Source organism: Rattus norvegicus, chromosome 5 (assembly GCF_021556685.1).
Source record: "Rattus norvegicus strain SHRSP/BbbUtx chromosome 5, alternate assembly SHRSP_T2T, whole genome shotgun sequence".
In the NCBI taxonomy this organism is placed as follows: domain Eukaryota; kingdom Metazoa; phylum Chordata; class Mammalia; order Rodentia; family Muridae; genus Rattus; species Rattus norvegicus.
Window position 1 is genome coordinate 7,876,037 of NC_141538.1, and position 24,635 is coordinate 7,900,671.

At 40.6% G+C, this 24,635-nt stretch overlaps 1 protein-coding gene and 1 pseudogene across 1 annotated transcript; one reads left to right on the top strand and one right to left on the bottom strand.

Moving 5' to 3' along the window:
• Positions 1–1,971: 1,971 nt before the first annotated feature.
• Positions 1,972–19,604, bottom strand: Tmem70 (transmembrane protein 70). Its single transcript, NM_001109258.1, has 3 exons — positions 19,287–19,604; positions 16,798–16,903; positions 1,972–3,313 (listed from the first exon to the last, which is right to left on the bottom strand). Exons 1-3 carry the CDS (start codon positions 19,482–19,484, stop codon positions 2,856–2,858), a joined length of 762 nt encoding a protein of 253 aa, NP_001102728.1. The 5' UTR covers positions 19,485–19,604; the 3' UTR covers positions 1,972–2,855.
• A 2,197-nt stretch (positions 19,605–21,801) lies between these two features.
• Positions 21,802–22,336, top strand: Idi1-ps1 (isopentenyl-diphosphate delta isomerase 1, pseudogene 1; annotated as a pseudogene).
• The last annotated feature ends 2,299 nt before the right edge of the window (positions 22,337–24,635 follow it).

Sequence of the window (24,635 nt, forward strand, 5' to 3'; positions counted from 1 at the left end):
GGCTCTGCCTAGTATTAAATCCAGAGTTTTCTCTTGGCTGCTTTCAGATAAAGATGTAGACCTCTCAGCTCCTTCTCCAGCACCATGGCTGCCTGCACAATGATGATAATGAACTAAACCTCTGAACCTGTAGCCAGCCCTAGTTAAATGTTTTCCTTTATGAGAGTTGCCTTGGATATGGTGTCTTTTCTCAGCAGTAAAGCCCTAACTAAGACACTGTCCATCTGCAACACATCTGTGTGCCCTCTGTACCTTCGCTCTGCTTTACTCTGCGACCTTCAGTATTTCTCCAGATGAGTTCAGTCTCTTCTGTGCTTCACCTGCAACAGCTCTGCCTCTTTCCCTTATGACCACTTGGAACTTTGCCAACCTCCTTAACACTTTTGTAAACTTCTTATAACCTTCATGTATACAATTGGGTAAGTGTAATTATTACATATGCAACATGTGGTCTGAAAATTAATTAGTTTTTAAAATCAATTTCAAATAACAACTCATGCCTGTCCATGGCCAGCTACCAAGGGACATTGGGGATTTCTTGGCAAACTGCAACCAATAAATCGATGTGGCTAAATGGTTAAACTGGTAAATAAGTGCGGATCCCATCTCCATCCTGTTCTCATTCCATACCATAGCCTTCAGAGGTCGTCATTGCCACTCAGGGCTTCCTTGACCTCAAACAAGATGTCTTTTGGATTATTCTGTTACAAACTAATAAAACCTTTTTCACAAGTGACAAAGTACTCACATGTATGAAGGACATTTAAAACCATGTGCAAGCAGGGCAGTGCAACCTGGCATCTCAAATGAACTTGTTTCCTGGTTTTTGCATCTTGTGAATGTTTTGTATTTTGTTAGAGGTTAAACATGTGTATAAATTATAAAAATTGGTGTATTCCTCCCCTGAAACCGCTCAGCTCTTGGGAGTTCTTCCTCCACTTTTCCTTAATCTATAATTCTTTTGTTTAAAAAAATTTTTTTAAGATTTATTTAATTTATATAAGTACACTGTCGCTGTCTTCTACTACAGATGGTTGTGAGCCGCCATGTGGTTGCTGGGAATTGAACTCAGGACCTCTGGAAGAGCAGTCAATGCTCTTAACCTCTGAGTCATCTCTCTAGCCCCCTAAAATTTTTTTTTTAAACAGTAAGTGGGTATTATGAATACCAGAGAACACAGCCTACACAATCAACTAAGCAAGGCTCATAGGGTCTCATAGAAATTGAAGTAACAAACACGGACCACATATGGGTCTGAGCTAGGTGCATATACTTTATGGTTTTGTGGATTGGTGTTCTTGTGGGAGTCCCAACAGTGGGTGTGAGGTATCTCTGGCTTTTGCCTACACTTAGGACCCCTTTCCTCCTACTGGGTTACTGAGTCCAACTATGAAGGAAGGTTTGTGCCCAGTCTTATTGTATTGTTTTAGGCCATGTTCAGTAGATATCCCTGGAAGGCCTGCTTTTTTTTTTTTTTTTTAAAGGGTGGTACATAGGAGGAGTGGGGGTGGAGAAACTGCAGGTGGCATGTAATGTATGAGAGAATAAAAATTCAAAGAAACAAACATCTAACATTAAGTAAGCGTGCTGGTGCTTGCTTGTAATCCTAGCAGTGAGGAGGCTGACGCAGAATGATCGGCTCAAATTTAAACCAGCCTGGGCTATATAGTAAACAGACCTGTCTCAAAACAACAAAAGCATTGTAAATGTACAATACATCAGAGACAGCAGGAGGAGGCTGTTAAGACTAAAACAAGTTATAAAGTTATAAAGATTTCAGGAATCCTGAAACTACTTTAAAATGTTGGGGCTAAAATGATTCAGTTAAAAAACACACTTACAGAAGGACCAAAGTTTGGTTCTAATTACCCACATATCAGCTTACAACATTCTGTAACTCTGGGTCAAAGCAATTCAACTCCTCTTTCTGTCTTGTGCAGGCAAAACACTCATACACATAAAATTTTAATTATTTTAATAATTAAAAAACTAAAAACAAAACAAATAAAAAAACCAGAGCCAAAAACAAACAAACAAAAACTCAAACACATACTGGGTAGTGGTGGCATACCTTTTTTAATATTTATTTTATGTAGAGTACACTGTAGCTGTCTTCAGACACACCAGAAGAGGACATCAGACCCCAGTATAGTTGGTTGCGAGCCACCATGTGGTTGCTGGGAATTGAGCTCAGGACCTCTGGAAGAGCAGACAGTGCTCTTAACCGCTGAGCCATCTCTCCAGTCCTAGGCACCTACTCTTACTCTATCCATTCATGGCCCAGATGTATTGGCACACACAGAAGAGGATAGATCTCTGGTCTCTATTAATTCACAGTAAGTTCCAGACATTCAGCTTACATAGTGAGATTCTCTCTAAAAACAATATCAGCAAATAAATGTAGCCATACATATACCAGAATACACATGACCACCCACATTTTAAACAAAGACAACTTGTTCTTAATTAAACATATTTTATTACATAGGAACATTGTCATGTAAAAATTATTCAAAATTCTACTCGATAATTTCAATTTCTGTTTTTAAGACAAGGTCCAGGTTGACCTCAGACCTACTACATAACCAAGATGACCTCAAATTTCTGATCTTCCTCCCTCCATGTCCGCTGTGCTGGCATTATAGCTGTACAAAAGCACACTGGGTAAATGAAGGCCGATCCTAGGGCCTCACATATGGCAAACACAGTACCAACTACTGCGTCCTCAGCCCTTACTTACACTTGTTTTATGTTTTTAACAATCACTCACTAGAAAACAATAACAAAGTAAAGGCAATATTATTATTATTGTTAGCTAAAAATGCATGACATTTAAGCACAGACAAAGAACAGGTTCATTTCTCACCCTCGTGCAGTTTCTTTTCATTGACTTCTTCCATATCAAAAGTGAATGGTTTGTCATAACCCATTAGATGGTTATAGTCTTCAGGGTTTACAAAGAGTGCTGGATTAACCAATAGCGATTTTGTTTTAGCATAAAAAGTGGTAAATATGTGTGCACTCTCTGGAACTGTCACGTCACCCTGGTGAAACACTGTGCTGCTTTCTGAAAGCACAACATTGTAAGTAATGGCTCTGTAAGTATCTGTTGTGGCTTCATGGTACAACCGAATGACATAGCCTTTTGTAAGAAAGTGAAGCAGCGTGGGAGTGATCACCGTGAAGCTCCCCATGACTCCATAAAATAAGACTTGCAAAGGCAGACTTCCAAACATCATGTTACTTTGTGAGAGAAGGTACGGTAAGAATGCAAGGCTGACCACACTTGTAGAATAAGAGAAACATTTCACACCTAAAGGGAAAAAATTATAACAAGATTAATAACTTTAAATTTTATAAAACAATCTACCCTATTAATCCCTCCAACCTTTTCTTCCTATTCCAGTTACAGTTTGAAATCAAAATGTCCACCGGGCCCTTCCTTGTCTCTCTCCTATGCCATGAAATGAGGAAGCTCCTCTGCCATCTACCCTTACCACCCTGATTTTCTGTACGAGGCCAAGCAACCACGGCCAACCGTTCCAAAACTGTGAGCGAGAAAGTACCTTTCCTCCATAAAGTAGTTTAAGTCTTGGTCACAGCGACGACAAAGCTGACAGAATAATCATTCCACCCACAACAGCAGCCAGACACAAGTGCTTCTTATGTGCCAGGTTCTATCTTCTGTCTTAAGCTTAACTTACTCCACTCATAAAATATAGAGAGAAAGTCCAGAGAGGTTCAAAATTGTTATCATTGCTCCATGTAAACCCTGAGAATTGGTGAGGCAGGAAGGTTACAATTTTGAGGCTGCCATGAACTACATGCTAAGACTGTTTCTGGAAAAGTCAAAAAAAGAGACGGACAGACAAAAGTACCTGAAGTACTCCATAGAGTGTATTTGCTTAACATGCTTGCTGTCCTAGGCTGATCCCCAGCACCACCAACAATTTAAAAAACTGAAAAAGAGAAGCTCATCCTTGTAACCCCAAGGGCTGCACGATTAACAAGTTAAATGTAAGCCAGCCTGAGTACAGAGCGAAGACCTGTGTCCAAAGCCATGGAGAGCTGGAGAGCTGGTTCAGTAGGTACAAGGATGACAAGCTGAGCTCATCTCTCTGGCATCCACAGAACAGCTGAGCACGGAAGCACAACCTGTAACTCCAGAGTTGGGAGGCAGAACCAGGCAGATTCCCACAGCTTGCTGCCAGCCAGTTTAACCAAAACGATGATCCCCAAGCTAGGCATGATGGCACATGCCTTTAATCCCAGCACTCAGAGGAGGCAGAGCCAGGCAGATCTCTTGAGATCAAGGTCAGTAAAGATCAAGTTCCAGGACAGCCAGAGCTACACAGAAGAAACCCTGTCTAACAAATCAAAACCAACCCCAAATTCTCCAAGTTCAATGAGAGATTCTGTCTCAGAAAATAAGGTAATGACCTGTAGTAATTAGCATTAACCATCAACTTGGCACAGCCTAGTCCCAAGAGAAGGCAGTCCTGGTTGAGGCTTATGGGCATGTCTAGAAGGGATTGTCTTGATTATTAATTGATATAGGAGGGCCCAGCTCAACTTTGGTGGCACCATGGTGGCAGGTGGTCCTGTGTTGCAAAAGTAACTTAGCTTAGGGCTGGGGCTGGGGAGATGGCTCAGTGGTTAAGAGCACCGACCCGCTCTTCCAGAGGTCCTGAGTTCAATGCCCAGGAACCACATGGTGGCTCATAACAAACTGTAATGGGATCTGATGTCCTCTTGTGGTGTGTCTGAAGACAGATAAAGTATACTCATATACATAAAATAAATAAATAAATCTTTAAAAAAAAGAAAGGAAAAGAAAAAAAAAACCTAGCTTAGTTGAGTTTGTGAGTGAACCAGCAAGCAGCACTCCTTCAGGGTTTCTGCTTCAAGGTCTTGCTTGAGCTCCTGTCCCAACTCAACTCAATGACGGACTGCAGCATATAAGCTGAAATAAATCTATTACTCCTCTCTAAGTTGCTTTTGGTCCAAGCACTATATAACAGCAACAGAATGAAAAGAAAACAAGAGCAATAGAGGAAAATACCCGATATCAATCTCTGAGGCACTCACACACATACACACATACGCCCTCACACTCAAGTGTTCGAACACAAAAGGGAGGGAGGAGGAGGAGGATGAAGCAATGCACAAAGGCATATGGCTAGTTACTAATAGTTGGAATTCAAGTAATTTGACCCTTCATGAATAAGGCTAAAGCAGGAAGGTTGTGAGTTCAAGTTCAGCCTTGGCTATGTAGAAACACTTGGTCTCAAAAAATAAAACAAGCAAAATAATTTAAATACCATATACTTAGAAAATATACACAGTAAGAGTTTGAGGAAAAATGTCAATGAGACAATGAGATAAGGGTTAGTTCTGTCAGACATTAATAAACTACAAAATAGAGCGGCACAGGTCCACAAAGAGACAGACAGACACATACACACACACACACACACACACACATACATACACACACACACACACACACACACACACACACACAGAGAAAGAGAAAGAAAAAGAGAGAAAGAGACTAGTGTAACACTGATGCATGCATAAAAAGACCTCAACCACATTGAATTATATGTTGAAATTTAATATAGAATAAAGACATTTCTAAAATTAGTGGGTAAGCCAGGCATGGTGGCAGGCACTTTTAATCCCAGCACTCAGGAGGTGGATCTGTGAGTTAGGAGGCCAGCCTGGTCTGCAGAGTGAGTTCCAGGACAGCCAGGGCTACACAGAGAAACCCTGTCCTGAAAAATGAAGAAGAAAAGAAAGAAATCATATGTAAAAAAATTAACTTTTTATTAAGTGATGTGAAGTTTTTAGGAACTTGCTATACAAGCTCTAACTACCTAATTTCAACCCAAGAACCAACACAAAGATAGGAGAGAACTGCTGCTCTTTGACCTCTGCACATATGCCACGTCTCTCTCTCTGACACACAGAATACAAATTAAAACCTTAAAAACAAAAGGATAAAATTCAATCCACCCTTTATCCCGTAAGCCACGGAAAACCCAGAGTGCAGAGATATAAGTGTGAAGACAGAAATCACAGAGTATCCATATCCATGCAGTCCTTTAAATCTGAAATGGAAACATTTTCAGTAGGACTCAGAACAGAGACAAAGCTGGACATGGTACCACACAAGTGTAATCCCAGAACACAGAGGGCAGAAGCAGAAGTAACAAGCAGCTTCTGCTCCATAGCTGGTCTACCCGAGACAAGACAGCACGAGATCCTATGCACAAGCAAAGCAGGGGTGCTCAGCAGTCAGGGGAGTGGGGCTCTTTCAGGACTCCGCTCTCAGCAGACACAATGAAAGGCTCACAACTGTCTGCATTTTCAGCCCAAGGGATCTATATTCATGCGCACATTCCCTATAACAATCATTGTCAGAGATACTCTGAACTTATACCAGAAGGATAAATGTTTGTGGAATGAGAAAACCAAAAAGCTTGACATTTTAAGGGAAATATGTAAATGTCTCCTTAAATAAATTTAAATAAATCGGTACAAAAATCTCATTCCTAAGATACATGTAATCAAAGTTAAATGTTATTGCTTTCTCCCAAACTGACAAAAACAAAAGTCTGACAACTTACTGTTCACAAAGCTGGAACTAAGCAGTCATACTGCTACTGGCAGGAAGCTCAACTATTTTTTTTAGTAATTTAAGAGCAGTTCCGTTCCTCTCCTCTTCTCACAGGTGCCTGATATGACATCAGTGCACTGGATAAATGAGGACCATGCTGACTCCTATATAATACTCTCACCCCTTCCAAATTACCTTCCCCATTACTTTTGTCACACTGTAGTAAGTTAGTGTCTCTTGAAACTGATGCCTAAAGAACTTTATAATGTGTCCTTATTTGGAAATAAGATCTTTGTAGATGTAAAGAACAAGATAAGATCATGCAGGATTAAGGTGGGCTCTAAATCTAATGAAAGTGCCCTTATAAGGTCACAAAAAGAGATGCAGGGAAGGCCGCCACAGGAAGAGCAAGCAATAGTCACAGTTAGGCAAGTTACAAGCCAAGAATGCCAGGGTAGTCAAGAGTCACTAATTCCTACAGTCTTCACAAAATGTAACCCAGGTCACATTGTAGTCCCCAGACCTGTAAGAAATACATTTCTATTGTTCTCACTTACTAAAAAGAAACTACCAGATGGGAAAGTGTAGCTAGCTAGCAGCAGGCAGGAGCTGATGGAATGTGGCCAGACACAGGCAGTTCTGTTCCCTTAGGAAGAGCTCAATGAGCTTTGTCATCTTTCTCCAGCCCAAGACCCCACACATGGAATGACAAACTCACATGTAGGGTGGATCATCCCACCTCAACTAAGCAGATGTAGGGAATCTTTCTCAGACACACCCAGAGATCCCTTCAGCCTGAAAATCTTCCTGCCTCTGCTTGGACTAAGTATCCTGCACCTAGATGTATATGCTCCTTCCTCGCTTCCAGATCAGACTTTACTCATCAGACAAGACCTAATAGAACACCATCACAATGCGACCATCTTAATCCGTCGCCTCTATGTGAACTCAGATCTAATTTATAACACTGCATTGAATACTTGTAGGTTCGTCTTTTCTTTCCTACCAATGTTCAGATTCTGCATTACCTTTAAGTAGTATCCCTGACACAGTGCCCCTGATATAATTCATAGCAGATATGGTATCTGTAATTATCTGTGACTAAACTAATAATAATGAGAAAAGTCTTCAAGTGTTTACCATGCAGCAGTTAATGCCCCAAATCACAGCACTTCCTCAGTGTTTCTCCCCAAGTTCCCATATACAAAGTAGTACTGACCTTTGACATGGCAGCTTCCCATAGCTATCCATAACGCTGAAAGACTCAGGCAACAACTTCTACACATTACAGTTGTACTCTTTGTTCTGTTTTTGGTTTTGTTTTTCAATACGTTTTCTCTTGTTACAGTCCTGGCTATCCTAGAACTTGCTCTTGTAGACCACACTGGCCTCAAACTCAAAGAAATCTGCCTGTCGGACACCGCCAGAACCTGAAGGAAACAGACCTGATAAACAGTTCTCTGCACCCAAATCCCGTGGGAGGGAGAGCTAAACCTTCAGAGAGGCAGACACGCCTGGGAAACCAGAAGAGACTGCACTCTGCACACACATCTCAGACGCCAGAGGAAAACACCAAACGCCATCTGGAACCCTGGTGCACTGAAGCTCCCGGAAACGACGGCGCAGATCTTCCTGGTTGCTGCCGCCGCAGAGAGCTAGTGGGCAGCACACCGCGAGCGAACTTGAGCCTCGGGACCACAGGTAAGATCAACTTTTCTGCTGCAAGAGACCTGCCTGGTGAACTCAAGACACAGGCCCACAGGAACAGCTGAAGACCTGTAGAGAGGAAAAACTACACGCCCGAAAGCAGAACACTCTGTCCCCATAACAGGCTGAAAGAAAACAGGAAAACAGGTCTACAGCACTCCTGACACACAGGCTTATAGGGCAGTCTAGCCACTGTCAGAAATAGCAGAACAAAGTAACACTAAAGATAATCTGATGGCGAGAGGCAAGTGCAGGAACCCAAGCAACAGAAACCAAGACTACATGGCACCATCTGAGCCCAATTCTCCCATCAAAACAAACATGGAATATCCAAACACACCAGAAAAGCAAGATCTAGTTTCAAAATCATATTTGATCATGATGCTGGAGGACTTCAAGAAAGACGTGAAGAACTCCCTTAGAAAAACACAGGAAAACATTAATAAACAAGTAGAAGCCTACAGAGAAGAATCGCAAAAATGCCTGAAAGAATTCCAGGAAAACATAAATAAACAAGTAGAAGCCCATAGAGAGGAGACACAAAAATCCCTGAAAGAATTGAATGAAAACACAATCAAACAGTTGAAGGAATTAAAAATGGAAATAGAAGCAATCAAGAAAGAACACATGGAAACGACCCTGGATATAGAAAACCAAAAGAAGAGACAAGAAGCTGTAGATACAAGCTTCACCAACAGAATACAAGAGATGGAAGAGAGAATCTCAGGAGCAGAAGATTCCATAGAAATCATTGACTCAACTGTCAAAGATAATGTAAAGCGGAAAAAGCTACTGGTCCAAAACATACAGGAAATCCAGGACTCAATGAGAAGATCAAACCTAAGGATAATAGGTATAGAAGAGAGTGAAGACTCCCAGCTCAAAGGACCAGTAAATATCTTCAACAAAATCATAGAAGAAAACTTCCCTAACCTAAAAAAAGAGATACCCATAGACATACAAGAAGCCTACAGAACTCCAAATAGATTGCACCAGAAAAGAAACTCCTCCCATCACATAATAGTCAAAACACCGAAAGCACAAAATAAAGAATATTAAAAGCAGTAAGGGAAAAAGGTCAAGTAACATATAAAGGCAGACCTATCAGAATCACATCAGACTTTTCGCCAGAGACTAGGAAAGCCAGAAGACCCTGGACAGATGTCATACAGACCCTAAGAGAACACAAATGCCAGCCCAGGTTATTGTATCCTGCAAAACTCTCAATTAACATAGATAGAGAAACCAAGATATTCCATGACAAAACCAAATTTACACAATATCTTTCTACAAATCCAGCACTACAAAGGATAATAAATGGTAAAGCCCAACATAAGGAGGCAAGCTATACCCTAGAAGAAGCAGGAAACTAATCGTCTTGGCAACAAAACAAAGAGAAGAAAAGCACACAAACATAACCTCACATCCAAATATGAATATAACAGGAAGCAATAAACACTATTCCTTAATATCTCTCAATATCAATGGCCTCAACTCCCCAATAAAAAGACATAGATTAACAAACTGGATACGCAATGAGGACCCTGCATTCTGCTGCCTACAGGAAACACACCTCAGAGACAAAGACAGACACTACCTCAGAGTGAAAGGCTGGAAAACAACTTTCCAAGCAAATGGTCTGAAGAAGCAAGCTGGAGTAGCCATTCTAATATCAGATAAAATCAATTTTCAACTAAAATTCATCAAAAAAGATAAGGAAGGACACTTCATATTCATCAAAGGAAAAATCCACCAAGATGAACTCTCAATCCTAAATATCTATGCCCCAAATACAAGGGCACCTACATACGTAAAAGAAACCTTACTAAAGCTCAAAACACACATTGCACCTCACACAATAATAGTAGGAGATTTCAACACCCCACTCTCATCAATGGACAGATCATGGAAACAGAAATTAAACAGAGACGTAGACAGACTAAGAGAAGTCATGAGCCAAATGGACTTAACGGATATTTATAGAATGTTATATCCTAAAGCAAAAGGATATACCTTCTTCTCAGCTCCTCATGGTACTTTCTCCAAAATTGACCATATAATTGGTCAAAAAACGGGCCTCAACAGGTACAGAAAGATAGAAATAATCCCATGCATGCTATCAGACCACCACGGCCTAAAACTGGTCTTCAATAACACTAAGGGAAGAATGCCCACATATACGTGGAAATTGAACAATGCTCTACTCAATGATAACCTGGTCAAGGAAGAAATAAAGAAAGAAATTAAAGACTTTTTAGAATTTAATGAAAATGAAGGTACAACATACCCTAACTTATGGGACACAATGAAAGCTGTGCTAAGAGGAAAATTCATAGCGCTGAGTGCCTGCAGAAAGAAACAGGAAAGAGCATATGTCAGCAGCTTGACAGCACACCTAAAAGCTCTAGAACAAAAAGAAGCAAATACACCCAGGAGGAGTAGAAGGCAGGAAATAATCAAACTCAGAGCTGAAATCAACCAAGTAGAAACAAAGAGGACCATAGAAAGAATCAACAGACCCAAAAGTTGGTTCTTTGAGAAAATCAACAAGATAGATAAACCCTTAGCCAGACTAATGAGAGGACACAGAGAGTGTGTCCAAATTAACAAAATCAGAAATGAAAAGGGATACATAACTACAGATTCAGAGGAAATTCAAAAAATCATCAGATCTTACTATAAAAGCCTATATTCAACAAAACTTGAAAATCTGCAGGAAATGGACAATTTCCTAGACAGATACCAGGTACCGAAGTTAAATCAGGAACAGATAAACCAGTTAAACAACCCCATAACTCCTAAGGAAATAGAAGCACTCATTAAAGGTCTCCCAACCAAGAAGAGCCCAGGTCCAGACGGGTTTAGTGCAGAATTCTATCAGACCTTCATAGAAGACCTCATACCAATATTATCCAAACTATTCCACAAAATTGAAACAGATGGATCACTACCGAATACCTTCTATGAAGCCACAATTACTCTTATACCTAAACCACACAAAGACCCAACAAAGAAAGAGAACTTCAGACCAATTTCCCTTATGAATATCGACACAAAAATACTCAATAAAATTCTGGCAAACCGAATCCAAGAGCACATCAAAACAATCATCCACCATGATCAAGTAGGCTTCATCCCAGGCATGCAGGGATGGTTTAATATACAGAAAACCATTAACGTGATCCATTATATAAACGAACTGAAAGAACAGAACCACATGATCATTTCATTAGATGCTGAGAAAGCATTTCACAAAATTCAACACCCCTTCATGATAAAAGTCCTGGAAAGAATAGGAATTCAAGGCCTATACCTAAACATAGTAAAAGCCATATACAGCAAACTAGTTGCTAACATTAAACTAAATGGAGAGAAACTTGAAGCAATCCCACTAAAATCAGGGACTAGACAAGGCTGCCCACTCTCTCCCTACTTATTCAATATAGTTCTTGAAGTTCTAGCCAGAGCAATCAGACAACAAAAGGAGGTCAAGGGGATACAGATCGGAAAAGAAGAAGTCAAAATATCACTATTTGCAGATGACATGATAGTATATTTCAGTGATCCCAAAAGTTCCACCAGAGAACTACTAAAGCTGATAGACAACTTCAGCAAAGTGGCTGGGTATAAAATTAACTCAAATAAATCAGTAGCCTTCCTCTACACAAAAGAGAAACAAGCCGAGAAAGAAATTAGGGAAACGACACCCTTCATAATAGACCCAAATAATATAAAGTACCTCGGTGTGACTTTAACCAAGCAAGTAAAAGATCTGTACAATAAGAACTTCAAGACTCTGAAGAAAGAAATTGAAGAAGACCTCAGAAGATGGAAAGATCTCCCATGCTCATGGATTGGCAGGATTAATATAGTAAAAATGGCCATTTTACCAAAAGCGATCTACAGATTCAATGCAATCCCCATCAAAATACCAATCCAATTCTTCAAAGAGTTAGACAGAACAATTTGCAAATTCATCTGGAATAACAAAAAACCCAGGATAGCTAAAACTATCCTCAACAATAAAAGGACTTCAGGGGGAATCACTATCCCTGAACTCAACCAGTATTACAGAGCAATAGTGATAAAAACTGCATGGTATTGGTACAGAGACAGACAGATAGACCAATGGAACAGAATTGAAGACCCAAAAATGAACCCACACACCTATGGGCACTTGATTTTTGACAAAGGAGCCAAAACCATCAAATGGAAAAAAGATAGCATTTTCAGCAAATGGTGCCGGTTCAACTGGAGGTCAACATGTAGAAGAATGCAGATCGATCCATGCTTATCACCCTGTACAAAGCTTAAGTCCAAATGGATCAAGGACCTCCACATCAAACCAGACACACTCAAACTAATAGAAGAAAAACTAGGGCAGCATCTCGAACACATGGGCACTGGAAAAAATTTCCTGAACAAAACACCAATGGCTTATGCTCTAAGATCAAGAATCGACAAATGGGATCTCATAAAACTGCAAAGCTTCTGTAAGGCAAAGGACACTGTGGTTAGGACAAAACGGCAACCAACAGATTGGGAAAAGATCTTTACCAATCCTACAACAGATAGAGGCTTTATATCCAAAATATACGAAGAACTCAAGAAGTTAGACTGCAGGGAGACAAATAACCCTATTAAAAAATGGGGTTCAGAGCTAAACAAAGAATTCACAGCTGAGGAATGCCGAATGGCTGAGAAACACCGAAAGAAATGTTCAACATCTTTAGTCATAAGGGAAATGCAAATCAAAACAACTCTGAGATTTCACCAGTGAGAATGGCTAAGATCAAAAACTCAGGTGACAGCAGGTGCTGGCGAGGATGCGGAGAAAGAGGAACACTCCTCCATTGTTGGTGGGATTGCAGACTGGTACAACCATTCTGGAAATCAGTCTGGAGGTTCCTCAGAAAATTGGACATTGAACCGCCTGAGGATCCAGCTATACCTCTCTTGGGCATATACCCAAAAGATGCCCCAACATATAAAAAAGACACGTGCTCCACTATGTTCATTGCAGCCTTATTTATAATAGCCAGAAGCTGGAAAGAACCCAGATGCCCTTCAACAGAGGAATGGATACAGAAAATGTCGTACATCTACAGAATGGAATATTACTCAGCTATCAAAAACAATGACTTTATGAAATTCGTAGGCAAATGGTTGGAACTGGAAAATATCATCCTGAGTGAGCTAACACAATCACAGAAAGACATACATGGGATGCACTCATTGATAAGTGGCTATTAGCCCAAATGCTTGAATTACCCTAGATGCCTAGAACAAATGAAACTCAAGACGGATGATCAAAATGTGAATGCTTCACTCATTCTTTAAAAGGGGAATAAGAATACCCTTGGCAGGGAAGAGAGAGGCAAAGATTAAAACAGAGACTGAAGGAACACCCATTCAGAGCCTGCCCCACATGTGGCCCATACATATACAGCCACCCAATTAGACAAGATGGATGAAGCAAAGAAGGGCAGACCGACAGGAGCCGGATGTAGATCGCTCCTGAGAGACACAGCCAGAATACAGCAAATACAGAGGCGAATGCCAGCAGCAAACCACTTAACTGAGAATAGGACCCCAGTTGAAGGAATCAGAGAAAGAACTGCAAGAGCTTGAAGGGGCTCGAGACCCCATATGTACAACAATGCCAAGCAACCAGAGCTTCCAGGGACTAAGCCACTACCTAAAGACTATACATGGACTGACCCTGGACTCTGACCTCATAGGTAGCAATGAATATCCTAGTAAGAGCACCAGTGGAAGGGGAAGCCCTGGGTCCTGCTAAGACTGAACCCCCAGTGAAGTAGACTGGTGGGGGGAGGGCGGCAATGGGGGGAGGGTTGGGAGGGGAACACCCATAAGGAAGGGGAGGGGGGAGGGGGATGTTTGCCCGGAAACCGGGAAAGGGAATAACACTCAAAATGTATATAAGAAATAATCAAGTTAATAAAAAAATAAAAATAAAAAAAAAAAAAAAGAAATCTGCCTGTCACTGCCTCTTTTTTTTTTTTTTTTTTCTTTTCTTTTTTTCGGAGCTGGGGACCGAACCCAGGGCCTTGTGCTTGCTAGGCAAGCACTCTTCACAGAGCCAAATCCCCAACCCCCTTGTCACTGCCTCTTGAGTGCTGGGATTAAAGGTGTGTGCCACTACTGCCTGGCCAAAAAATTTCTAAATCATTATTTTATGTGTTGGGTGACTTATCTGTGCAATCCATGTATACCTGTCTGTAGGCAGGAGTCAGATCCCCTGGAACTGTACTTACAGATGGTTGTGACCCTCCATGTGGTCACTGAGAATTGAATCTGGAAGAGCAGCCAGTGCTCTAAACCTCTGCCTAGCTCCAAATCTGTACAACTTTGATACCCCGTTACACTCTTCCACAGACATTATATCTTATCCATACAAAAATCAATCCTGGCTTTCTTTTTTATAAACAAGAGTCAAGGAAGTATACAGCATGACTCAATAAACTTTCCTATATAAACCTTCAACTCAGTAAGGACTTTTGAAGATATTTCTAACCCCTTAATAATAATAATACTCATTAAATTGTAATTCTAAAGTCAGTACAATATTTGGTCCTTATTCTGAAAAAGTTATAGATAGCTAAAATTTTAAGCATACTTTAATACCAAATAATTGAGAACCAACAGATTTCCAGAGTTAAATTTTATATAGTCATTTGATTCTAACATGAGTAAATGTAAGCACTGAAATTTTGTGACAATACTTGGCCATACAGCAATCTGCAAGGAATTTCTGACTCTATACTTACTGAGGTTATTAAACTACAGGACAATCTCTGGGGACCTAACAAATCCTTTAACTTCACCAAGTTCTTCTCGGTGTGTCCACTAAACTACGACGGAAGTCAGTAAACAGCTCCCTGATGTTACTCAATATGTCATCTTTTCCTTCTCTACAACCACCCTCTAGTCCTGGGAAGATAAGGAAGGCTTCCACAGATTCTAAGACAAACTGAAGAAACCTTCTACAGATTCTAAGACAAACGGAAGAAACATGATTTACACATTTTGGAAATATAAAACGTTCCTTCCCAATGCTCAGAACTGAACACAGAACGACTTCAAGCACCAGGCAAGGAAGTATTCTAACCACTGAGTAACACTGCCAGCCCCACCCTCATTTTAAATGTTAAATTTAGAAATGATGTCATTACAGAGGCCCCTGTCACCGTGTCACATTTTTTTGGAGACAGGATTTCACTATGTAGCTCTGGCTATCCTCAAACTCACTATGTAAACCAGAGAAGGCTACCCCACCCAGCTTCAAACACCTATTCTAAAAAGCTATAACTCCAGCCAGGCATACAGGATAGTCAGTATCTTGTCTCAAAGCAACAACAAAAAAGAGGTGTTACCAGACTTTTGGTCAGGGCTTTTGTATTATGACCAAATACTAAAGAAAAGTAACTTAAAAGAAGGAAAAGGCAACTTTGACTCATTATTTCTGAGTTCTCAATCTACAGTTGCTTAGTGCCTATGCACTTGGGCAAAACATCACCCCAAAAGATGTATGTAGTGGAAGACCTTCAAGGCAAAGTGGAACCAGAGAAAGGATGGAAGGAGTCCAGAACAAGACACTCCTCCCTCCAAGAACTCACCCCCAGTGACCTACTTTCTAGAAGAAGGCCCCTTCTAGAGTTTCCAGAATTCTCAAAGCAGTGCCATCAGCTGGGGAAGTTAGGCTATTAAATATATATCATTATATATTTAATAAATATATTATGTTATGATTGTGCTTTTATTATTAACATATTAAATATATGAGCTTCTGAGGGATGCTTCAAATAAAAATATAAGAGTCTTCTTCCACTCTAGAATAGTCACGTATTTATATTTGTCTGGTGGCTACTCTAGGACAAACGATGATGAAAAGAAAGCTTCAGGGCCCAGTTGTCAGACCACACACTGCAACTCAGCCTTCACATGTCTTTAAAACCCCTACAAACAAAGTTTCAACCTCCACATTGGATCAATAAGCTTTAAGGAAAAAACAATTCTATGTGTTATAATAATTGAGTGATGTTAAAAAGCTGAGGTTAACATATGCTAAAAAGGGTTTGCTGGGCAGAGGCAAGCCCCAGAGACCTCAACCCCATGCAAAGACTACAGGCAACTGAGTAAAGCTGGGCCTGGGAGAGGTGGTCTTCCCCAGAAAAGAACACAGCAACTGGTTTTCCATCACAAAACAGACAGCCCTGAAAACACACACAAGTAACACTGTATCCACTCAACAGATTATATTTAGAATCATTTATGCATATACATATACCCATGCAATAACAGTTAGTGAAGATAAGAGGCCATGAATTTAAAGGAAAATGAGGTGTATAGGTTTTGAAGACAGGAAAAGGAAGGAAGAAATGTGATTATTTTATAATCTCAAAAAGAAAAAGAGAAAAGGAATAACCCCACTTCAGATTACTCACCAAATACTGTCCGGGCCAGGTTCCCAGTATAAATCAGCCTGCCATCTTCTGGTTTACCAACTTGTGTATGTAAGAGGCAGACACATGGTCTCCAACAAACAGGTATCTGTTGAAACAAGAAACCACTGAGTAACCGGCTATTTGAACAAACTTTTATTTTTATCAAAGTTGTTTTTTTCTCCTTTAAGTATAATGAAGAGAACTTGTTACAATGCCATACAAAGAATTCCCTCTAATAACCTAGAGGATCCCTAGGGCTTCCTGCCTGCCACTCTAGCCAATCAGAGAACACCACACCCAAAGAGATCTTATCTCTTAAATCAGGTTTCAGGATAGAGAGGCTCAGTGCTCCTCCAAAGGACCAAGATTCAGCGTCCCAGCACCTACATGATTTACACAAGCCCATGAGATCCATGCCCTCTCTTTGGGCCTTCATGAGCACTGATGTGTATGGTTCATTCATATATATTCATACACACACACACCCACACACACACACACAAGCAAAACACCCACATATATGAAATAAAAATCTTGCTGCACAGTGGTGGTGCAAGCCCTTGATCTCAGCACTTGAGAGTCAGAGGAAGACTGATCTGAGTTGAGACCAACCTGGCCTCAGAAAAAAAAACAACAAACAAACCTTGGGGGCTGGAGAGATGACTCAGTGGTTAAGAGAACTGACTGCTCTTCCAGAGGTCCTGAGTTCAATTCCCAGCAACCACATGGTGGCTCACAACCATCTGTAATGAGATCTGATGCTCTTTTCTGGTGTGTCTGAAGACAGCTACAGTGTACTGATAAAAAAAATCTTAAATAAGGTTGAGATAGAAGCCAACCAATGTTGACCTCCACATGTGTGTACCCAGACATATTACATATGCAAAAATATTTGTTTAAATTAGCTTTAATACAGTAATCTAAGCAAAACAAGGGGGCAAGGTGGTACATGTCTTTGATCCCAACAGTCAGGAGACAAAGGCAGGTGAATCTGAGTTCAAGTCCAGCCAAAAAAACCCACAAAACAATCTAAGCAAAATCCTGTAAATTGAGGGGTTTGCTTTGCTTTGCTTTGTTTGGTGGGTTCCTGTGCACACACATGTCTGAGCACATCCATGTCCAAAGATCAAACTATGGTGCTGAAGACAAGAGCCTCCACAGGCTAGGCTTATCCTACCAATCCTATGGTTAGTACTTATGAACTACTTACATTAATAACTAGTTAAACTGTTTATGGCTGTTTCCCTAAAAGACTTGGAAATACCTTGTACCCATTTTTGTTTTGCAGATGAAGTCCAGTCATTAATGAGTCCATGTCCTCTTGAGCTAACACTGGGATTTTTTTTAAGTATATGCCACTGCCACACCCTGTGCCCTCTTATCTCTTAGCAAGAAAGCTTGCTTGAAAGCTCACGAAATCTCACAATAACAAGTTTCCCATGTATGTGAAAATGAGCATCTAAAAATTAATTTCACATTGCCCACATTTAAAAATGTAAAAAGTAGGCCTACTTTTAAATTTCTTTCTGTTGAAATTTAAGACTCCAATATCTGCCCTTGGCTATAGCACAAACCCTTAATCCCAGCACTCAGGTGGCAGAAACAGGAGGTTCTCTGAGTTTAAAGCCAACATCAGCCTGGTCAACAACAGATCAGCCAGGACTACATAGGGAAACCCATCCACAAGCAACTAACGACAAATAACCCAACTACCACTTTCGGCATTTCTTAAAAGGTTTTTAATTGTTATACATTATAATGTAGCATAAAATACATAAAATTCTTGCCGAGCCCCGCCTTTAATCCCAGCACTCTGGCAGAGTTCTCTATGAGGTCAAGGCCAATCTGGTCTACAGAGCAAGTCCCAGGTCAGCCAAGGTTACACAAGAGAAACACTGTCTCAGAAACCCGTAAAATTCTTACGTTATTACATAGTTTAAAATACTACGGAGTTTGTGCTATCCCACCCATACCACATCTTTCTCTCGGTAATCAAGGAAATTCCTAAAAACAAATAACACAACTTATGAGACTGTACAAATTCCTTTTGCTCCTGTCTCCAGGTGTTACATCAATTTCTTAGCACCCAGCATCCTTTTGACCTTCAGCTCTAGGGTAAGAAATTAGCCCCTACGTAGTGGAGCACATCTTTAATCCTAGAATGGGAAATCTGATTTCAAGGACAACCTGATCTATATGGTGAATGCAGGCCAGGTGAGTCTACAAAACTGGGACACCATGTCTTCGAAAAAGACCAACACCCCCCCCCCCCCAAATGAAGAAACTAAACTGGGTGTTGCTATCACAGACCACACAATCTGGGACCATTTGTGGTGCTTGAATAGCCTAGGAAAAGAGAGTCAATTCCCTGGATTGACAGCAGCAGCGGGCCCCCGAAGTCGAGGCCTGCTCCTCCCGGACTCGCACTGGAGCTCCCTAGACCGCACGCTGCGCCCGCTCCCCGCCACCCCAGCCCACGAACGGCCGACCTGCGCTCGCCCGGGTGACCCCAAAGGCTCGGCTAGCGGCAGGAGCACGCCGCTCCGCAGTCGCGCGGGCTCAGTGCGCAAGGCCGCACGCCGGAGGACGACCCTGGAATCTCGGAGCGCGGCGGCCGCACACCACGACGTCCTAGTCCGGCCGTGCCATAGGCCTGCTGTCCACCGGCTGACCATAGGCAACAACATGCTGCGGGTTGGATGGAGGCTGTCGGTTTGCAGCAGCGGCCAAAGACGCCAAAAAGCGACTTTACACTACAGTAGCAGTCAGAGAGGTGAGGCTCCGCCCCTTAAGTTGAACACGCGGTAGGATTGGTGCCCGCGCGTGCACAGAATATGAGGCCGGTCTGCAACCTTGTCCACCTGGTAGGTTCCAGGCGGCAAAAGACCTGAAACCCCAACTCCCTGCCTAAAGATGGGCTTCAACCCAGTTCTTAATATTTGGTCGGCTTTTGACCATGTGCAAAGACAGAGCCCAGAAGCCTAGTTAAATAAAAGTCACTTTATAGATCCTAAAAATTGTTTGGGAAAATGATTCTAGCTTTGCAGAAGTAATTCTAGCATATCAGCCTCAAAGGAATGTAGTTTAAAATGCATAATGTCGGGTTGAGGATTTAGCTCAGTGGTAGAGCGCTTGCCTAGCAAGCGCAAGGCCCTGGGTTCGGTCCCCAGCTCCAAAAAAAAAGAAAAATAATTCATAATGTTATAATGTTTAAATATTTTACATGCTATGACATAAATGTGCTATGAATAAATAAATGATTTATTTAATTCCACCACTGAGATAGGAGAAAATGGAACTTTTTCACATAATATTTTTTTTATTTTATTGACAGATATTCACATTTGTTTTTTGCCCATTAAAAGCATAGTGTCGGGCTAGAGAGATGGCTCAGTGGTTAAGAGCACTGACTGCTCTTCCAGAGGTCCTGAGTTGAATCTCCAGCCCCACATAGTGGCTCACAACCATCAGTAATGGATCTGATGCCCTCTTCTGGTGTGTCTGAAGATAGCTACAGGGCATTCATATATATTTAATAAATATTATTTTTTAAAAGAAAAAAGCTATACTGTCCAAGGTGGGGAGTGCAACTTGCCTATCTTGTGGAGTCTACAATGTTGCAAATCCAGAGCCAATTTATCATGGGCCATTTACAGATCTTTTTTTTAAAGATTTGTTTATTTTTGTTTATATGAGTACACTGTCCCTGTCTTAAGACACACTTGCAGAGAGCATCGGATCCCATTACAGATGGTTGTGAACCACCATGTGGTTGCTGGGATTTGAACTCAGGACCTCTGGAAGAGCAGTCAGTGCTCTTAACTGCTGAGCCATCTCTCCAGCCCTCTACAGATCTCTTAATAGCCTTAATTTATTATCCACCTCCGTACCTAACATCTTCAGGACCTTCAGATAAGCCAATTGGAACATACGGAACTCACGCTTCCATTTGGAATGCACGAGGTATTAGTTTTCCAACCAATCAAAAAGCTAAGAGTAGGGGCTGGAGAGATGGCTCAGTGATTAAGAACACTGACTGCTCTTCCAGAGGTCCTGAGTTCAATTCCCAGCAACCACATGGTGGCTCACAACCATCTGTAATGAGATCTAATGCCCTCTTCTGGTGTGTCTGAAGACAACTACAGTGTACTCAGATATGTAAAGAAAATAAATATTAAAAAAAAAAGCTAAGAGTACTGTCAAATAGTAGCTGAAGCCTAAAGCAGGTTTCCCCCCTTTTAAAAACCTACCTAACCTTTCCATTAATGTAGAAACCTGTCTTGATTGATTTTTTTCTTTTTGTTCTGTTACTATAAAAGCTTCATGAAACTACTTCCACATTGGAACATTGAACATGGGGTGACCTAAATCTTTGTTCCCTAGCCATGGTCACTCATTTGGTTTTAGAATAAGTTATCTTTTATCTCCATTGAGGTGAGTTTTTTGAATCAACACTGTACTTTTCTCCCAAAAGCAGATGATACTTAGTGCCTATTGCCCAGGACTTAGATAGGAGTAGGGGAAGTACTGTAACTGGATAAATTTGGGACCCCATGGTGCAAATGTGTACTAGGACAAGCATCTAAAAATAAGCTAGCAAACCTCTAACTGGAATCTCTGTGTTCTAGGTCAGGTCAGACATTCTGTCACAATGCCTGAAATAAATACCAAGCATCTTGATAAAAAACAGGTTCAGCTTCTAGCAGAGATGAATATTCTTTTTTTAAATATTTTATTTATTCATTTATTATATATGAGTACACTGTAGCTGTCTTCAGACATACCAGAAGAGGGCATTGGATCTCATTACAGATGGTTGTTAGCCACCATGTGGTTGCTGGGATTTGAACTCAGGACCTTTGGAAGAGCAGTCGGTGCTCTTAACCACTGAGCCATCTCTCCAGCCCAGAGATGAATATTCTTATTGATGACAATGACAATAAAATTGAGGCTGACACCAAGAAAATTTGTCAACTGAATGAAAACATTGACAAATGATTATTACATCAAGCTTTTAGTGTCTTCTTGTTTAATACTGAAAAATAAGCTCCCGTTACAACAGAGATCAGATGTTAAAATTACCTTTAAAATTATTGTTTCCCCAATAGTTGCTGTAGTCATTCATTAGATAATCCAGGTGAGCTGGAAGAAAACAAAGCCATCCACGTGAAATGAGCAGCACAGAGGTGCTTAAAAGCTGAATTAGGAATGCCCTTGTTAGAGGTTGATTTAAATAAAATAAATCCGTTATCTAACAAGAATTTACTACAAGGCCCAATCTGATGGTATCTGGGGTGAACATGAAATTGATTACATTTTGTTTCTGAAGATGAATGTAACCTTGATCCCAATGAGATTAAAAGCTATTGCTATGCATCAAAGGAAGAACTCAAAGAAATTATGAAGAAGGCAACAGGTGGTGAAATTAAGTTAAGTCCATGGTTTAAGATTATTGCAGACACTTTTCTCTTTAAATGGTGGGATAACTTAAACCATTTGAGTCCATTTGTTGACCATGAGAAAATGCATAGAATGTGAATGTGCAAATGATTTGAAATTTTTTCTACCTAGTAAGAATGGTTTTGTTTTGCTTTAAATTGGACTCCCTGGGATACATAGGTATTTTACAACCAGAAATTTTTTTTTGAGAAAAGAAAAACAAAACTGAGCTAACTTATAGTTTTATATTATATATCCTACACATATGCACTGATGTTTGTAAAAGACATTTAGGAGAGATATTGTGAAATTATGCCATAAATAAAACTTAATTTAACCTGTCCAAACACATGACTATGATAAGATTAAAGAAATAAGTAGGACTCATGTTTACATTTTGACAAGTTCAAAACACTTCGCCTTTTCCCAAGTGTTTTTTGTATCATTAGATTTTTATCATAGAAAACTGAACAGAAGACACTGCTTAGCTGCTTTGAAACAGCAGATCAAATGGGCTGGGGATACAGCTCAGTGGTATATGATAGCCTTGCAGGCATGATGTCATGGGTTGTTGGATAATGGATAATTTTTTTCTTATAAAAGTTTTAAACCTAATTTCTTGCTAACTCAGAACAGATAATTTATAATTAGGGATATGACTATGTAGCAAGTGTTTATTGAAAATTAAAAATAAATTATTTTTTAAAAAAACTAAAAATACTGTTGTTATAATAAAATGGAGATACACTATTTTACAAAATACTGCGTAAGTTTCCAAAGGCAAACTTGATAAGTTTGTCCTCTGAATATCTTCAGATCAACTTCACAGTCAGCAGCATCAGGAAAAATGGTCATCTAGCTCAGCACCTCTCACCTGTGGGCCATGACCCCTTCTAGGGTCAAAGGACCTTTTTATAGGGATTGCCTAAGACTAACAGAAAGCCAGATATTTATGTTACAATTCATAACAGTAGCAAAACTACATTTATGAAGTGGCAACAAAAATAATTTTATAGTTGGGGTCGCCACAAATTGAGGAACTATATTAAAAGGTTACAGCATTAGACAGGCTGAGAACCAACTGCTACTGTAGCAGGTGACAGATGATACAGATTAGAGTAACCCACTTCTCCTAGGTGCACTTAAGCAGAACTTAAGCATTGTTGATATACTGTTAAATAATAATAATAATAAAAAAGAGCCACTGTTTAGTAAGTAATCCTCTCCATGCTTATTTTTCTTTTAAAGAAGGTGAGAGGATGACATTTCAGAACCAGGCCTAAAATGACTTTTCAAAAGGAAAGTCATCAGTTCCAGGAAATGACCATACCCCCCATCCCCCAAGTCACCAGCTCCCAGAACAAGGCCATAAAATCCCCTATCCAAAGAAGAGCCTGAGGAAAACCACAAAGATGGGGAAATATCTTACTTCAGGATGGGCATCTGCGCTGGGTAGCCGCCGCCGCCTCCTCCTCCTTCTCCCCCTCCTCCTCCTCCTCCTCCTCCTCCTCCTCCTCCTCCTCCTCCTCCTCCTCCTCCTCCTTCTTCTTCTTCTTTAAAGATTTTGTTTATTTTATGTGAGTACATTGTAGCTGTCTTCAAAGACACCAGAAGAGGGCATCAGATCTCATTACATATGGTTGTGAGCCACCATGTGGTTGCTGGGAATGGAACTCAGGACCTCTGGAAGAGCAGTCAGTGCTCTTAACCATTGAGCCATCTCTCCAGCCCAGTAGGCAGCCTTCTATGGTTTAAGTATCTCATTCATGACACAGAAATACAGTCCACCAAACACAAGCCAATCAGAAAACAACCCATGTAATGTCACCCTGCTCCCACCAATGAAGGTTTAGATTATCTAACCCTAGCTAAAGTTCCCTTAGTTCCCTATAAGAAAAGGCCTGTGTGACTTTGTCTGTCTTCACCATCTTTTTGTAAGTGACCGATCCCTACATCCAGGCTTCTTTCTTTCAAGAAACAAAAAACACTCTTGCCAATTGCATATGTGAGTGGTGGTCTCCATGCAGTATTTTAGGACTTAACAGTAAAGTGTTTGGGGACTCAGTTGATAACTCTTGGCCAATTCCCTAGTCCTGGATGCTTTGAACAAAGGCTTACCAATCTAGACAGCCAAATGCTCTCAGGTTTCTGTGAACACTCCATAGAGGCCTTGAAGAAACTGCAACAGCTGCTTGCTGCCAAAGCACAACTGGCTCCAGAAGGTGCTCTTCTAGTTATGATTATTTCAATTTACACGTGGCTCTTTGCCATTTCGAGCCTTAATGAAGGTCTAGATGACCTCGAAGCCATTTTCACCTAGACCAGAGTGCAATTTTCCTGGTGGACCAATAGAAAGTCTAAGATTAGTACCAACACAGTTCTCCATATGAATGAAAGAC

Coding starts and splice junctions, on each gene's coding strand:
- Tmem70 (NM_001109258.1), bottom strand. CDS start 19,484: ATGTTGTTGCCTATGGTCAGCCGGTGGACAGCAGGCCTATGGCACGGC. Junction 16,904..19,286: donor GGTCACCCGGGCGAGCGCAG/GTCGGCCGTTCG, acceptor TTGTTTCAACAG/ATACCTGTTTGTTGGAGACC. Junction 3,314..16,797: donor CCTGGCCCGGACAGTATTTG/GTGAGTAATCTG, acceptor TTTTCCCTTTAG/GTGTGAAATGTTTCTCTTAT.